This window comes from Patagioenas fasciata, chromosome 3 (genome assembly GCF_037038585.1).
Source record: "Patagioenas fasciata isolate bPatFas1 chromosome 3, bPatFas1.hap1, whole genome shotgun sequence".
In the NCBI taxonomy this organism is placed as follows: Eukaryota; Metazoa; Chordata; class Aves; order Columbiformes; family Columbidae; genus Patagioenas; species Patagioenas fasciata.
Window position 1 is genome coordinate 49,703,020 of NC_092522.1, and position 17,680 is coordinate 49,720,699.

The following is a 17,680-nucleotide window of genomic DNA, read 5'->3' on the forward strand; positions in this document are numbered from 1 at the left end:
TCTTTTTGGTACTGTAGCACTTGCTCCAGCATCTCTCCCCAGTCCTTGCTCTGGCCAGTATACTTTTAGTTCCCTTTCTCAGCTTGCTCTGCCTTCCTTTTCTAGGGTGTCAGTAGAAAGGTGCTCTCCATGGTGAAGTTTCTTTTCTGAAAAGTGGTTGGTTTTGTGGGTGGTAGGGTTTGTTTGGTGGTTTTCTGCCTGTAACCACTGACCAGGGTATGGAGTCCTCCAAGAGCATGCAGCCCACACCTGTCAATAATGATATTTTGTCCCAGAACTTACTGGCAGCATGGCCAGGGGCTCCCTTTTGTTATCTTCCCTCTTCATCATAGAAATGAAACATTTTGTGGTCTGAAATTTTATTTGTGGCTGACGCTATCTTCTGACTTCAGTGAGTAAATGGGATAACTTTTAAATTGGTATGAACACTTGGAAGCTGCCTCATTTGTGCTTACAGCTATATCATTGGCTGCATTGCATGATAATTTGCAACTTACTGTCTTAAAAAAACATCTGACTTGGAGCAGATTTCAGAAGCCAGAACAAGGAATGCAGTTATGGACATAAATCCAGCTGAACTGTGGCAAAGCAACTTGGAAGTGGTTTTATTTGCATCTTTCTGTCTCTGCATATTTATAGTTAATTGCTTCTGTATATAATACAAGTACAGTATTTAGATGTTAGAGCATCTGGAATACATACAGTATAACTGGATAAATACATGAATGCCACATCACACCACTTGAAATCTTGGTATTCGCGAGAGCGAGTTGTGTTATTTGTTAGTCTTTTCCATCAAGCTGGAGGGGTCTGTCATGTATCTACATCACCAGTAGTGAGCCACTGGTGTTAGTGGGTTCGGATTAGACAGACATTTGGGCCACTATGGATGACAAGGAGCTACTTTGCTCTGCAGCGTACATCTGGAATCATATATCAAAGAGGTTTGCAGTTATTTACTAGAGGCCATCAGTGCGAAAGACAAATTAAGGATGAGAGGTGGAAAAAACATTCTGCTGAGAGGCTTTCCTTACTACCAAGATTGCACTCCCAATTCTTCGCTTGCTAATTCAAGAAACATCTGATAATCTGTTGTTCCAGTTTCATGTTTCAAACCTTTATGACTCTCTTAAGAGCTCGATTGGACCACTGAACCCTTTTCATTTATGTGTAGCAGCACATCCACCATTTATACTGGTACAGATTATTGCCATTAATACTATTTTTAAGAACATATGGTTTGGTTATGTTAAAGTTTACAGATCTGGGCTCTAACCGGTAATGCTCTTTTTCACTATAAGGCTGTAATAAATGCCTCTCAGGTTAGAAAGTTATAAGAGGAATGGAATTATATTGGAATAGTAGGCTTGTTTGTTTTTTTTTTTTTCTTCTCCCCTTAAAACAAATTGAAGAGAATTCTGTCAGGCTATGAGAATGTATCCATCACAGTTCATTAATGCTACCAAACCCTATTTTTAGCTTTTCCATAGAGTTAAGAAATGAATGTATCCATCTGGGCTGCAGAAAGAAGAAACTTCCTCTAAATGTGTTTTTGCTTCCAAGGCGAAAAATCTTGTCTCAGTGGAACAACTGAAACCTGCCCGTGCTCTTGGCAGCATTTTAAAGGAAAATGTTGCTGACAAAGCTAGAAATCTCTGTGGATAACCCTGCAACTTTCACTGTAACATGAAAGGCAGTCTCTTGCAAAACAGACCCAGCTGAAAATTAAAAAGTTAGCTCTTAGGAATGATGAAGTCCTTTTTTATACCTTTCTATATTAAATGCCGCTTGTGCTTATGAAACTATTTTTTAAAGTCAGTGCCCTGCTGGCTACTGCTTTATCCCCACTGCATTGAAAAAGGGAGCTGGGGGCAGAAAGGAGACAAAGTGGGAATAAGGAAAGAAGAGAAGCTGGAGGAAGAGTTTGAGTCATATAAAATAGATGAACAAGAATGAAATGTTGCAATGTTTTAGCTTTCAAAAAGCTGTATTTCAAGTACTACCTGCTTCATCTCAAAGCTAAGTAGGGCACTCAACAAGATCACAATAATAGCTGATGAATAAGAAAAAGGTGATGGGAAATGCGCATCATTCCCGTCCCTCCCTGTCCCCCGTGCTTGCATTTAAACCCCATGCAGTGGGTTTGTCACTCTGCCAAGAAAAAGCATCGCCCTGGACTTCTCTTCAAGAACAGCTAAAAGGAACGGCTTGTTCAGTGTTACTTCCAGGAACACCAAATCTTCCTTCTGTGCTGTGGGTTCTTCTGGCTGCTCTGGTCCATCGCTGATCAGTTTGAAAAAGGCTTTATTTATTACCTGTAAGGCAAAACATATGAGTAAATCCAGAGTCATGAGAGCATCATAGTGAAGAGACCAATGACGGTTTAAGTGCTTCCTAGCACATGAAGTAATCAGCAACTTAGACCAGGTATAAGCAGCACAGGGTAGACACCATGGATGTTTAAAAAAAGACTTTGGAGTACTTTTTCCATAAATATGAAAGAGCTTAACAATTGCTTGTACACTTGGGCTGTATGAAATCCTGGTACCCTTGAAGCCCCTTTCAAGGTAGGACACCCCCTAAAAATAGAATTAAAGGCACTTGAATTATACTTTTGGAAAATAATTTGTGTTCTTTTTATGAGAGCTGGCCCTGTCCTCCAAGCTCTCCCTTCTTCCCCTTTGGACTTGAATGCTGGAGCTTTTAGGTGCCATTGTGTGCTGCACACACCTCTGTGTTTGCAATTTCTGGGAGTAGTCTAAGGATAAATCTCTCTCTAAGTGAGGGAGGTTTCTTCTCAAAGCTCAGCAGCTGCAGCCTCTGCCACTCGCTCCAGCTGTGGTGCCTGAAGGTGTTTGAGCTGTAGGGGGTAATGAATGCAGTCTTGTTTGTATGTGGAGTACCTGGTGTGCTCAGACCTCGAGCTTCATCTCTCTGGCACATTGTGTTTGCTGCAGTGCTGAAATTTGAATAGTTTAAAGCAAATCTATTCCTACTGATGGGTTACTCTAAAAAGTATTCACTGTCATTCCTTCATCTAGAAGGTGCCCTACTAGCATGCATCCCACATGGCTCTGACTGGTTTGTTCTAGGTAAATTTATACACTTAAAGAGGCTGAAACTGAGCAGGAAGCATATTTTTTGCTTGCCAGTGATGTGCACCGTACCTTTCCAACTGTTAGGTTGGTGTAGCTTATTTTACTGAGATCTGCCCCCTTCCCCAGAAGTGCAGGCAGTTCCATATCTGCAAGAAGCTCCTGTAGGTCGGAGCTGTCTTCTATTGTGAACTCTGGCAGTGTTAATTTGATTTCTCTGCAAAAAAGAGAGAGAGAGAGGTGAGGGTGTGCTCTTGGGTATCAAAGCATGGTGTTTGGGCAGCTCTGTGGAACACACATAAGAAAACACCTGTGAGAAGTGCTCAGGATGTGGGGACAGACATCTACCCAGGACTGAGTGGTGTTTTGTTACTGCTTCCAAGTGGAAAGTCACCCTAAATCTGCCCTGGGTACGCTATTAAACCCCAGATCATCCCACTTCATGTGTCCTGTGTTGTCAGCTATGGAAAGGCGCTTGCTCATTTCCTTGTAATACCCCAGACAAAAAGCTGATCATCCCACTGAGTGGTCCCTGATTTTTGCAGGCATTTCTCTTTGTGCTTGGTGTTAAACCCTTCCTGGCAGGATCCAACATCCGTCCGTGAGCAGGTAGATCCACACGGTGCACCCCGTCCCATTCATCCCTAGGGGAGGGCACCCAGGCCTGATCTTTACCTTGGGGACAGCTGCTGAAGCCAGGCTGAGGACTGCAGAGGTAGCTTGGACTCCACCTGCTCCAGGTCGCTGCCATCGATGGGCTGCAGAAGCACCAGCAGCGCAGTCTTGCTGATGGGGACTTCCACCACAGAAAAAGTCCCACTGTCATCAGTTTTGTACTTGAATGTCCCTGTGACTGACAGCATAGGGACCAAGACCTTCGTGTTTGAATCCACCCAGAACTCCTGAGGCTCCTTGAGCTGGGAGGCTTGTTTAACATTTACTGAAAAACAGATTGAGAAAGAAGAGATTGGTTCTTCTCTTCATTCCTCCCCTCTGTCCCTTAGCTGTTTTATATATTTGTTTAACAACAACACACTGTGCATTAGACAAGGGCAGTGTGTATTAAATAATGTTTAGCTACTGCAAACATACCTATTGTGCCTTTGATATGCCTTCTGGTACCATCAGGCAGAGGCTGGTGCAGGCTCATGGCACAGGGACCACGACCATCAGGACTGTGGCCAAAGCTGCTCTATTTCTAGGGGCTTTGCTGCTTTTCCTGGGTGCAGCATTTCTTCTTGCTTGGTTACCTGCTTCCTCACAGGCTGCCATGTGGCTCCCAGTTGGCTTACAGGCCTGTGTGGAGGGTCTGCTTGGATTTCCTCTCCATCCCCCAAGCAACCGTGATGGCACATTTGGGAACTGCTGCCCAGTTAGGCAGATAAGATGAAAAAATCTCCAAACTGCTGCTTGGTGGAATTAGGAAAACAGATGTTCATGTTGTGGTAAAGGATGTCCTTGCATTATAGTAATTAATATGGGAGTAAAATAGGAGCTGCTCAAGCTGTACTGTTAACTAGTCTGTTCTGCAATAAATCCAGATAAATGCTGGCCCTAACATATTTAATACATAGTAAGTGGTTTTGCATAGGAACATTTGCCTCTTAAATTAGTTTGTATAAAAAGAGCATTTAGGCACTTTCACCTACTAAACTTCACCAAAAAGCAGCAGCAGGTAGGAGATGTGAAAGGTGTAAACAAAAAAATACAGAAGTAGAGTTGTTCACCTTTTTTTTTGTTATAAGAACAAGGGATGCAAGCAGGAGCAGCTTTCACTGGGTCTATATAACCTGCAGAATTTATTCTCACAGGATGGTGAAAGTCAAGACTGTAACAGACTTAAATGAAAGGAAAAAAGTATTGAGCATTCAGATAGATAAAACTTGATGATCCTTGTGGGTCCCTTCCAACTCAGGGCATTCTATGATTCTGTGTATCAAGGTAGAATAGTAATTGGTTTTAAATAGTTTTGGGAAAGATATTGCAAGATCTCAAAGCACTGCTATTGACTTTGGGACTGAGTCCGTTAATATCGTGCCAGTTACGAACCAGGACAAATCAGCACCCCTGTGTCTGAAAGGGCTCCCTCTGGCCTTCTGCCAGGTGAGGGTCTGGGTGTCTGTGCCCTCAAACGTGTAACTAGGTGTGTACTCCCCTGAAAATGCTCTGAAAGATATGTTAGTAGCCTTAAGATGACTATTTGTTACTCACAGCATATTTTTAAGATATGAGATCTATTCTCTAAAAAAAAATATGCAATCCTGCTTTCTGCCTCAGACACCTGGAATGTACAGCAAGGAAAACTGAAGATGGACATCCTTTCTCTAGAAGGTGATAGAAACACTGGAAGAAATGGTTTCTTACAGTGAGATCTCTCATATCAGAACACAGGAGCTGTGCGACTGGGCAATCTTTCAGCAACCACATCAGATCTAAAGCATGTGATCTCTGGTATTGCATTCAGTTCCAAGGATGTTGAAAAGCAGCTACACTCGGAAGAGGAGGCTCAGTTGCGGTACAGGGGGATTTCTGGGACAGCAGCATGGAAAGACCCTAGGTAATTAAGGGATTGCCTTAATTCTTTCTAATTTTGTATATATTCCCAGCTTCCATAACTGATAGCTTGTTTGGTTGCTTCCTGAGCCAGAAGTTGCCTCCAGCCTTCTGTGTTTAATAGGCACTAGAGGAGCCATAGTCATTATCTTCTATAGCCTTTCTTGAATCTGTACCTCTGACCTCTTCCCCTGCAGAAATAAAGGTTTTAGGGGAAAAGTTTTGGTTTGTTTTTGGTTTTGTTTGCTTTAAACCTACTTCCTGATCATTTTTGCTGGAGACTCCTCATGACTTTTAGATCCTTTGCAGTCAGAAATTCTGCATAATCCTCTCTTATTCACCTTCCCACACCTTTCCTAATCCTTAGCTTCCTGGATGAGGAAATTTTCTTGGAGGCCATCTCCCTCTGTTTCCTCCCTGTTGCCCTTGCTGGCTGGTGGGAGGGTGCAGGCAGGACCCACAGCACAGCGGTGAGGAGCAGGGTACTGCACAAGGAGCAGCATTCCAGCCTTTCATCATCCAAGCCGTTCCCTCTCCCCGCTGCCCAGGTGTGACCTTGCTTCCTTCTCAGGAGCAGGGTCGCTGCCTGTCCCCATAACAAGCTCCCCTGCCTCGTACCTGCCAAGCGGACGTCCATAGCAAACAGCAGGTTGGTGGATGGATCGATGTCTGTCAGTAAGCACTTGCTTTGGCCCTTGCTTTTTGCTTCCATGAAGGTGTTAATTTGTTTCACTGCCTCGCTTAGGTTTGTAAAGTCAACAGCTCGGGTGTAGAGAGCATCAGTGGAGACGAGCAAGTCCTGCACAAACGCTTGGGACAGAGGGATTCCAGGGGCCGAGAACAGGCAGAGTACCTTAGAAAAGAGCAGCTCCTCATCCCTGCTCTTGAAGAGGTTTTCGATCTTCCTCAGGCTGGAAAGGACTTCGTGTCCATTCACCCTGGAGGTGCAGTCAGGGTCTCCGGAGGGTGGAACAAATCCCAGCAAATTCTGCAAATAAGTTGCCGTCTGGTTTGAGGCACCCAGGTAGAAAGATACCAAGGAGCTGTAAAGACTGGTGGGGGACAGGAGAATGTTATGGTTCTGCCGTGCTTCTTGCACCTTGCAGTAGAACCGCATGCCCAGGACGTACACCAAGTCCTTCAGGTAACTCAGCTTCTGCCGCCCCTGGCCACCCAAGCTCAGAGTTTCCAGTTTGTCCTTATTGTTCAGGTCATCTTCATAGGCAGGAGGGGTTTGGGACTCAATCGAGACAGGGACAAAAGTTTTCTTTCCCTCTTGGACCAGGCTTTCCAGCTCCTCACAGGTACTCTTATTGAAAGAAAACAAATTGAAAGGGTGGACGTAGACCCGGTCACAAGTCACTGCGGTGAGGCACGCCAACAAACAGAGATCTGCTGCCAGATTCATGTCGAAAAATTGCTTCCACGGTGTCTGCTGAAAGAAAATGTGAGGAGGAAAGAAGACAGATCAGCCTGTTGTAAATACAGTTTCTCTTTGCTTACAGGCTGAGGTGGTATTGCTCTGTTGAAGTTACAAAGGCAGGAATTTCAGTATTTAGTGCTGGCTGGTCTGACTCTGCCCCCTGAAAAGCCTAGGGTGAAATGGTCACCAATTTCAATGGTGGTAGCTGGGGAAAGGCTAAGCACGGATTTGACTCCATTACCTGCTGCAGTACCCGAAAGATTCAGCTGGAAGAAATATGGTTGTGTGCTCTGACTAGTTAGGCTTGCAAACTAGCGTATGCTAGCTCTGGCAAAACATTATAATAATGCACGTATATTGCTTTTCAGACCTGGTCAGAGCTATTTCTCCAAACTGCTGCACTAAATCTTGCTGACACACAGATGGGCTAAGTGATTTGCCTGCTCTTACATGGGAAGTGGGTTTGGAAACCAGGTCTCTCAAGATCTGAGCACTGAACTGTATGTCTTGTCAGCATAACACTTGGCACTAGCAGAGCATTTTGTGTTTTCATAGCCCAGTCCAAACATTCATTCTAGCTTCTAGGAAAACACGCTCAAGGCTTTCTTATACCAATGTGCTAACTCTGCTAACATTTTAATAGAACCACCTTTATTTGAATACAGAGCTAGAAGGGGTAAGCTGAGTTGTACTCTACTGTACAAGCAGTCTTCTGTGGGAAAAGACCACCTGTTGTTTTTTCTGATGAGAAGTATGTGGATGTCACTGATGTTTTGGCACAAAGGATCTGGTGTATATTGGGGATAAGAAAGTCATGGGCACATCTATACATACATACACACATGTGCAAACACACTGAAAAATTTTGCATTTTTATAATTCTCACTTTTCCTATATCCAGCTTTTTTATAACTAATATCTCTGCTGCACCTTCCCTGGATTTCTAGTATATGATTTTGAATTTGTGTATTTGAAATCCAAATGCACTGGAAATTAGACATCTACAACACATTAATCAAACCATTGGTTTTCAGTGATGTATTTTTGTTCCACTAGTTATTTCTTGTTTATCATAGCTCTGTTCACCCTTTTTTGCCCTTTCCAATCTCTGCAGAGCTCACTGGATGGGTAAAATGCTAACAGCCTTGTCTGTAGCCAAGCTCTCCTTTCCATCTTCTTTCTCCAAGGCTTTTTGAGTCAAAACAGCCTTTCAGGTATTGTAATTCTGGCAGCCTCAGCCTTTTGAAAGGACACAGTGCAATGTCTGTCTCACCAACACTTTAATTTACACGGAGTGGAAGTGTCTGGGTTTAAATCCAGCCATGTCACCTTGCAGCCTGATTTATGATGTATAACCGTATTCACTTCATTGAGGCATCCCCAAATATTTCTTGCCTAATAATACTCATGTTGGCAGTATCACCGCTCTCTTGCAAATAAGAAAACTGAGATGCGCAGGTGCTTGGGAATTAGGCATACCTTGCCTACGTACATACACCTGCGTTCCCAGGCTGTAGGCCCCTATCTAACAGCTTGGTTTGCAAATGGAGTTTCTGCTGTTGTGATGGTCCCTCAGGATGTCTGAGCATCTTCCTAGTGAGTACCTGTGGGTCAGGCATGAAATTATTTGTTCCCCAGAAGCATGCAGGGGAGGACCTGCTGTATATCTCCAGCCCTGTGCCTTCATCCAAGTGTTGTTTTTCCCCATTAACTCCCACCCCATCCTCTAAGTTGGTCCGTAGGCAGCAGCAGTGGTGCTGCCATCCCCTCCGCTCCCTGCCCTGTATTTGCCTCCCCAGCTCTGGTTTCAGCAAGTGACATACAGCCCTGCAGGGCTTCTTCATTCCTTACAGCCAGTAAAAAAAATTGTCTTGGGAGGTGTCTTCCCAGCTTCATCCTCACAGTTAGCGTGGACACTGTGCTAGTGCATTCCTAGTCTACTCTCTGCATTTTCTGCATTGGGACAGCTCAGGAAAACAAACCCAAAAGCCAAGAATTAGAGGTGCTGCCCTTCTCTCTACATTATACAAGTCTTTTGAAGCATTTCTTAATCGTTCCTGTAGCAGCAGGGAGGATGCCTCTGTGCCACCCAGTCAGGCCATGCCATTAGGCACTGTGGGTGCTCTGTGATTACTCCTCTAGGGCTGCCAGAGCCACCATGACAACTATTTTCTCATGAGCAGAACCAAGAGGGGCAATTCTCGCTGACAGCACTTAGACTAAGCCAAATCTGTGGAAAGCAAGCGTGTTTTATTCCCTGAAGAAGTCAGCCCAGAGCCTCTCAGAAAAGCATGAAAACCTGAGTTGAAAAGCTGACATTCCAAGCAAATCCAGTAAGTGTGCTTACTCGCCTCCGTCCTGGTGTGTGTGTCCCCTCGGGCAGGCTCCTGGTGACACCTCTTCCCCCTGGAGCACTGCAGTGTGATTTATGGTGGACTTACACCCTTTCCATGGAGGGGGGAGGAAGGCCCTTCCTACGTGTCTGCAGTGGCATTGCGCAAAGCTACTTTACATCACAGGCTGAGGGGCCTAAAAAAGCCAGCTCAGGCCAGACAGGACCTGATGAAACCTGAGCGCAGCTCAACACTGGCTGCATAGAAAGTTCTAGGGATAGATACACAACCTTTAACCAAGCCCAGCACATCTGCCTAGCCTGTGGTTACATATTTACTAAAATGGACACAGGCATTTTACTATACAGAAGTAGTGATTATAGGAGCTGAAAATAACTCAGTCTGTTTTGTGCCAGGCTGAAAGAAATGCAGATTTCTTTAGTACCCGTATTTGTTGTAGTCAGACCAGATTTTTTTCTTCTCAGAGAAATTGCCTTTTATCTCTACCTTGCAGCCTGGGTACCCATCAGTGAGTGGGACCTGTATGCTACTGCAGAGTGAAATGATTAAGCTCTCCATTTTTACCCTTTCTTTCCCTCTTGACCTATCCAGAAGATCAAACGTTTGTTCTTTTTCCTCTTCAAAACAAAATGTGTTGAAAAGGAGAGGATGAAAGCTAAATGGATGAGGTTACCGCAACCAGATTACTAAGACATCATCCCTCCCATTTTCAGCTTCCGAAGTCCTGTTTGGCAAAAGGGGGCCATTCGGAGTTCTTTCTGCTGCGTTTTAGATGATCCTCCAGTTTGTTATGCCCCTTCTTCCTCTTCCAGCAAATTAACAGTGTATCAAACTGAGGATGATGAAGTTGGGTTAGACTGGGTCTCATTCAGTGCCCCGTTGTGGTTAGTTAAAATCGCATGGTTTTAATGGCAGTAGGCCTGATTTAACCTCCATGCCCTGATTTTGGAGGGCCAGTCGGAACTGGCTTGTACTGCAATGCCCAGATACACGTTGGCTTCAAGGAGAGAGCTGAGAGAGAGGGATGTTTTCAGTGTACCTGAGCAGTCAGAGCTGGTGAAGCTGAAGGGGGAGACAGGGACAGCTGAGTCCTGCTGGGGATGGGAAATTTCTGTCTCTGCAGGCCTGCTTTTCATTTAAACAGTCTGATTACCTTAGCTCTAATGAGGTCTGAAAGCGGTTCTGAGCACAGGACCATATGACATGCAATCACGCACACAAGGCTTAAACAAACAGTTTGAAATATTTAAGGTGCTTTGTCCTCTTGTTGCCTGAGCATCTCGCTCGAGGACGCATCTGGTAACAGAGTAGTTCCAGCGCATTTGTACAAACTCCAGACTGCTATAAAATACATGCTGCCAAGCCATGCATCCAGGCAATAGGAGAAGTAGTTCCTCCATTAAAAATGCATTTTTGGTCAGCTAAATGCCAAAGAGAATGAGCTGGCTTTGGGGTTGTATCCCCCTTCTTTCCCTCTCACCAGGAGGGTCCTTCCCACAGGCAGGCCAGGGGAGAAAGCTGGTCCCTTAATGGCCAGTGGAGGTGTGGGTGAGATGTGTAACAGCGCAGCCCAAATCTGGGTCTTCTGCACCACCACCTGCCCAGGTCCACATGAGGCAGGAGGCAACAGTGATGTGCACGAGTGGCCAGACCATGCCGTGCTTGTGAGCTGTAGCTCGTTTGCTACATCCTCCCACGCAAAGCCTGAATACAGGGAAAAACAAACTCAGCCCAGCAGTCTCAGTATCTAGTACACAGAAGCCAAGGTTGTTGCAGTGAAGGACACATTGTGCTCTGTAAAACTCTGAAAAGTATCCTTATTTACAAGAATTATTGACTTTGACTATTAAGCTACATGTGATGATAATAAGACAAACAACAGCTGTCACACTTATGTGTTTACTGTGGACAAATAAATGCTGGAAGAGGGAATCACATAACCTACAGTCCCTGTACTTTTTTTTCCTTAGATCATTATGCCCCTATGTGTGATTCAGAAGTGCTGCTTTGGTACCCAGGGGACATTCTTGTTTTGGTACCTCCAGCTTCCAGCTCCCCGTGATCCATGACCAAGTCATGCTGCAGCTCCTGGTGGTCTCCTTTAGCTGTGGGCACCAGCCCCAGAGCAGGCATCCCTGGCCGCAGGGGATGCTGCCCCACAGAAGCAGGGGAGCAGAAGGTGGCTGAACAGTAACTCCTGTGTGTGGTGTTCTGGTGGCTCTGTCACATTAAGAAATTCAGGTTTCAAAGAACTATAGACATAGGTTTTAGTTGAAAGTTCTCAGTTCCGCCCGTTCTGCCCTTCCCCCTCCCCCCCCCCAATAAATAAAGTGATTGAATTAAAATACCCAGCTTTCTCCAGAAAAAAGTTTCACCAGAAGGTGTTCAATGACCGCTTTCATCACAGTGCTCCTCCTGCTTCAGACTACCAGGAATTTGGCTGGCCTCAGTAGTAAGGGAGAGCCTTTGATTTCAGCTTATGTTTATGCCCTACTACAAAGCTCAGACACAGCCCCGACTAATTTGCTGGTCACATATACTCATTCAATTAATATTCCCCTATTAAGATGCATCACACACTAGCACACTTCTTAGATCCTTGTCTTTTATCTTCTCACAGTTTCTACTAAAAGAGAAGTTTTTAGACTATGAAGAACACACACTGCTACACCTGGAATGTATTTTATCCTAGTAGGACTTAATTACAGCTAGTTTTTCATTTTACTTCTAAGCCATTTTTAAGCAAGAGTGCACAACCATTATTTCAATTACTACATATGGGCCCATTTGTTGGGCTTTTTATTGTTGGGTTGCCATGGTTTTAAGAACAAGCATGTCCTTAAAGATAGAGCTTCAGCTTCAGAGAGAAGAGACTATCCTGCCTGTCAGCCCTGGTGTCTGAGGATTTGGATCCTCAAAGAGAGCTGTACCAGAAAACCTGCATCAGCTCAAACCTGGGTGAAAAGCTTTCCAGCAACTAGGAACCAAACAAGGCAGTTCCCAAAGGCATCACCTGTGCAAAGCAAGCCCAAGGCTCACACACATTCCCTATCAAATCCTGCCTTGCAACAGCCACAGTAAAGGTACAAAGAAACACAGACCTCTCAAACCTGCTCTTCAGAGAAGAGGTTCACGTTCTCCTTTTGCCCCACTCTTCCTGATTTCAGAACGGGGCGGGGGGGACTCTGCTCCCCCTTTTATATTCCCCCTTGCATAAGCGGGGCCCTCCCTCCTCCCCCCTCACTGCCCTCATTTCCCTTCAAAACCTGCCTCTGTTTTTCCTGCTTGTTATTCATGGTCACTGCTGAGAGGGAGCAAAGAGGGGTGGAAAAACACCGGTGCTGTGGTTACAGATTCCCTCACAGCCCTGCTCCCCATCTCTTTGCTCTGCTGAGATATTTATCAAGAAGTGCTAGCAAGGAAGCGCTCCCCTGCCCCATAGCTAGCGCTGCTTCATGTAAAACTGTCAAATAGGCTTCAGAAATTCTAAACCTACAGCTGGCAGCAAGTAATTTGGTCTTGAATGGGAAAATCATTCTGTCCAAGCTAGAATTTCTATTGATTGGCCAGGCGGCTATTCTTTCACTGAAGAACATCGTGTCTCCATGCTGTCAAAAAGTGTTTTCATTGATCCAGATAATTCTGGGAAAGACTGTATAAAATTCAGCACTTTCTGTGGAGACAATAGTAAATATTTTATTCTGTTTTATTGAGTTTGTTTCCCAGTTTTGCCAAATTTTGCTCTGAGATGTGAACTCAAAGGAGGCAGACATAGTCCTGTGATGATATTCTTGTCTCCTGCGAGGTTATGGCGAGAGTCATGGAGGAGGGATGATAAACTACTCTGCTTAGCCTCAGACCACAGACACAGGCTCTTCCTAGGTTGAGTTGGCATGTCTGACCTACATAGATTAGGAATTAATATATGGCTAACTCAGACATAATAGCATGTACATGGTCATTATCATTCTTTACTAAATTTGAGGGCTTCTGTTTTTAAAAACTAAAAGTACCTTGAGTGAGAAGTAGGCCAAAACCTGTTCATTTTTACAACTTGTGGGTCGATGTTGGTAATCATTAACTTCTACATCCCATCAGCATTCCTAATGTTCCCTCTCTCTTCTGCTTTGGTGAGGGAAGACAGTGTGGATTCTGAAGAAGGCTCCCAATTGAGAGGGCAAATATACACTGGGAAAAGGAAAGGGAAAGGGAAAGAAAGGGAAAGAGAAAAGATGTTCATGTGGGAGGACTGGAAGAAATGAAGACAGAAAATTCATTGGCTAGTGCAGTGGTTGCCCCAGGTGTGGCAGGCCATCAGGACAGCAGAAGGACCACGTTTTTGAGACATCCAGGAAAGCTTTGAGGAGCAGCCAAGTGCCTGTGGAAATCAAGACACTTCAGTTTGGAAGAGAAACCACTGGTACAGGGAGTATAAACATAAAACGATGAAGGTAAACAGAAAGTCCTGGGTCACTGTTTTGTCAGAACGCCAGAATCAGTGGGTTCCCAGCAAAATTATCAAGCAACAGATGTAAATGAAAAGAAGGGCCCTTTTGCATGTATAAACTGCAGGAGGCACTGCTGTAGGATGCTGCAGAGACCAAAACTCTTAACTGGTATAAAAAGAGATTAAATGAAATCACAGAGGGCAGTGGCATCGGAAGCTGCAGAACATGATGGCTCAGGTGCGATCGCTAACTTGGGAAGTCCCTGGACAACCAGCTGTCACGAATTTTAGCTGGATCCATATAACAGCTTCTCTCTAAAGGTTTGTCTTCAACTTGCCGTGGAAATAGAGATGTCTGAGCTGAGGCCAGCTTATGCTGGCTCATTTTGCAGCACAGCTTGGAAATACTCTTTCAGCAGAGCTATGCCAGGGAAACATCACACCCAGCAAACCTGATCCTCACCCCCAGTGTTGCTAGGCTGTGCTCCTGTGCACAGCACGTTTAGGAACCACTGCTATGCTTTCTTCAAAATCACTACAATGGTCTTTCAAAGAGATGGACTGCTTTGAAATTTGGTCCACCTTTTTGAAAGACCCTGTGTAAGCCCTGAAAAATATGAGCAACTTTCAAAAACTGTGGGCAGGCTCTTAGTATTAATTAACCACTTCTCAGGTTTTTTTTTTTCTGTCTTAATCAGGGTACATGTACCATCCAGTGGTTGAGTTACTGCCCTGGAATCTGAAATTTGTCTCTGTCTCCTGCCAGACCTTTGGGCTCTGTTCTCACTTCAGATGCACACAAAGTACTTGGTGCCTTTTTGCAAAGCAAATAAGGAGGGAAGAAGTGGTACAGCTCTGCCAATGGGTCAAGAAGGTTTGTATACATTAGTAAACCAATTTTCTCCCATTCCATGAGAACTATGGCAAGCTGCCATGGGCCTGATTGTATTTGTTTATTTTTGCTATCTCTGCTGGGGAAAGGCTGTGCAAAGTAATTTTTTTAACCATTTTAATAAAACTTTGATAAGGAATAGGTTTGCACGTCATTTTTTTCCCATGGTTTCTCTGTACACCTAACCTCTGCCCTTCTTAGCCCAAAACACTTTTTTGTAAAAGCAGCTAGTGAACATGGGGGATGTACTCAACTTGCCCAATTTTTTTGTGTAAAGAGGATTGCAAAAATGCTTTTCAATAATAGAATTCAAAGTACAGATGATGAAACAGAGAGATTATCTCACTTCTGCCACAGGTTTTCCAGCAAGGAGCAATGGAAAAATCAGTAACATGGTTGGTACAAACCCCCAGGACTACGCGTGTCAGCCCTGTGCTGGGACAGAGGGACGCGGCGTGCCAGTCTGGACGATGCCAACATGCACGTGGTGAGTGGGCAGCTGGAGAGCTGAACTGGGTATCCAGGGTCTCCCCAAAAGGGCCCACGTGTGGCACTGTGCCCCCTCCTTGCAGGAGGAGAGGTGACCTGGCTGTGCCGGCTGCCCCAGCAGCCACCGCCCTGATGGTGCTACAAACCTGCTGTGAAGGAGGAGAGAGCATCACCATCTCCCCATCTCTTTCTGCTGCTCAAGGAATCTTTAGTGACCAATGACAGAACCCGGGGGAATGGCAGGAAGATGTGCGGGGGAGGTTTAGGTTGGACATCAGAAAAAGGTTCTTCACCCAGAGGCTGATGGAGCACTGGAACAGGCTCCGCAGGGAGGTGTCACAGCCCCAAGCCTGACAGAAGAGACTGGACAACGCCCTCAGACACATGGTGTGAGCTGTGGAGTTGTCATATGCAGGAACAGGAGTTGGACTTGATGATCCTTGTAGGTCCCTTCCAACTCAGGCCGTTCTATGATCAACCACTTCGAAAGAGCCCAGCACAGCAGGTCTTGCAAAGGTTGCAAAGGCATGGCTGTGTGCACGGTGTGTGTGGGCAAGGAGAGTTTCCCACACTGAGGATCTCAAAAAACTTCACGGTCTAATGATTCTATTGGTGATCTACGGTTGATTTTGGGTCCTTCCCTGCAATAGGTGGTGTGCTTGTGAGGAGAAAGAGACAATCTTGGACCAAAAGAGCCAGGACAGAGCATGTCTGTCTGAAGAGGGAAAGCGGACGTGAAGAGGTGACATGATTCACCTTCAGCCATGTAGCAGTTTGGTAACATCTCAAGGACAAGCATACATGTCTCTTAATGTCCAGCCTGGTGTGTTACCTGTTTGATCACGCTGTATCTGCATCCCTCAGGTGAGAACCGCAAGGCAGATGAGCAGGCATGGCAGTGCCTGCACAACGAGATGGCTGCCTCAAAGAGCTGGGGCCAGCTTTGTTAACACAGTTGTTATGCTTTTTGTCATGCTCTCCTGCCAAATGTCTTTGTATCAGGGAGGGATTTTGCACTGTCCAAATATTTCTTAGCTGGGTCAGCCACTGAATTCTTCAAGCTGTTCCCCAAGATGAGAGGAGCAGCCAGGTGAGCACCCTCTTGGAGACGCCAAAATATTCAACTCCAAAAGGCTCTACCACCAAATGTCTCACTCAGGGAGTGGTTTTAATCATATAAGGTTTATGCAGCTCATCAGTGAGAAACTCACTGGCTCCTTCCCCGCTGTGGAGGTTATGGGACTTTCATTTTCTGGAGTCATAGCCACTGAAAAGCAGCTCTCACCCAGCCAGCTAAATACAGGGGCAAAACTGTGACTCTTTTGGGCTGGCAGCAGCAATTTTCACTACTCCAAACACAATCTATAGTATAAAAAAGGACAGACCAATTTTGTGACCTAGAGATAGGGGTGTGCCTTTCTGATTTGCTTTAATTTGAGGTGTACATGACAAAATTGCTGGCCACATTGGACACCCTCCTGCTTTCAGATCGTGGTAGAAAGATGGAAAGGAAGGAAGCAGAGAGACAGAGACTGAGCCAGGCAGCATTCCCCTAAGGCTGCCCAGGTTGCCAGAGGCTTGCAGGGTCTCTCTCCTCAGGGCTGTGGTGCAGACCCATCCCTTCTTTCAGGTTCAGCTCCAGCCACTCAACACAGAAGTGGGACTCAACTTCGCATGCCAGGGCTGATGTGGAGCTATTCACCAGTGCGAAGCCTGGAAAAGAAGTGAACAAGGTGAAGAGAAGCACTAATCAATCCAGGCAGCTGCAGAACTGCAGGGATTGCTGCAGATCCCTCTCTCCTTAGCCAAAGCTGCCTCCATGTGGAACGCTTCTGCATCGTCGCTCGGCAGGGGCTGTGCTGGGCACCCGCCGGTGCAGCTGCAGGGCCAGTCGCATTTGGAAATGTTATTACGTTACCTCACTTTGTTAAATCAATAATTCTGAAAGCAAGAGGAGGGAATTGAATTTTCTGTGTTTTCAATAAGTGGCAAAAATCAGTCTTCACGCAGATCAGAATTTCCTGCTCTTTTGTTTTCACTGGGCTATTTTGACAGAAAGGCTCAAATGTTTGCTGCAGTTTTGGGTTCCTGTTATTTTTACTTTGCTCTTTTTTCCCATCTTTTCAATGGTAAGTGTAAAAACATGAAATAACATTTTAGCCTACTGCTTAAGGGATAAAGCTGAAGAGCAGTAAATTCAGCCTAGGATATTACTAGCGAGAAAAGAATTAAGATTGCCTCCTGGTCAGGATGCTGAAACACACCCCGATGAAAGCCTCTGCAAACCATAAGCTCCCAAAAAAAAAGATCAGTGGGTGCTCTTACAGCTATTCTCCCAGGAAAAGTTAAGCTCCCATAGGGATTTCCTCTGACTCGGGGGTGGGGGGTGGAAGACATGCTGCAACTTGGCTCCTCTCCCACACTGCC

At 45.3% G+C, this 17,680-nt stretch overlaps 1 protein-coding gene across 7 annotated transcripts; it reads right to left on the reverse strand.

Annotated features, from left to right (window-relative positions):
* Positions 1-579: 579 nt before the first annotated feature.
* On the reverse strand, positions 580-12,607 carry AGT (angiotensinogen). Of its 7 annotated transcripts, XM_065835955.2 has the most exons (6): positions 12,527-12,591; positions 11,465-11,645; positions 6,267-7,083; positions 3,771-4,035; positions 3,168-3,312; positions 580-2,315 (listed from the first exon to the last, which is right to left on the reverse strand). In XM_065835955.2, exons 2-6 carry the CDS (start codon positions 11,501-11,503, stop codon positions 2,124-2,126), a joined length of 1,458 nt encoding a protein of 485 aa, XP_065692027.2. In that variant the 5' UTR covers positions 11,504-11,645; positions 12,527-12,591; the 3' UTR covers positions 580-2,123. The 7 variants fall into 7 exon arrangements, with proteins under 7 accessions (XP_065692027.2, XP_065692030.2, XP_065692028.2 ...); XM_065835958.2 differs by lacking the exon at positions 11,465-11,645 and having other exon boundaries at positions 6,267-7,080; positions 12,527-12,607; XM_065835956.2 differs by lacking the exon at positions 11,465-11,645 and having other exon boundaries at positions 12,527-12,606.
* Positions 12,608-17,680: the final 5,073 nt, after the last annotated feature.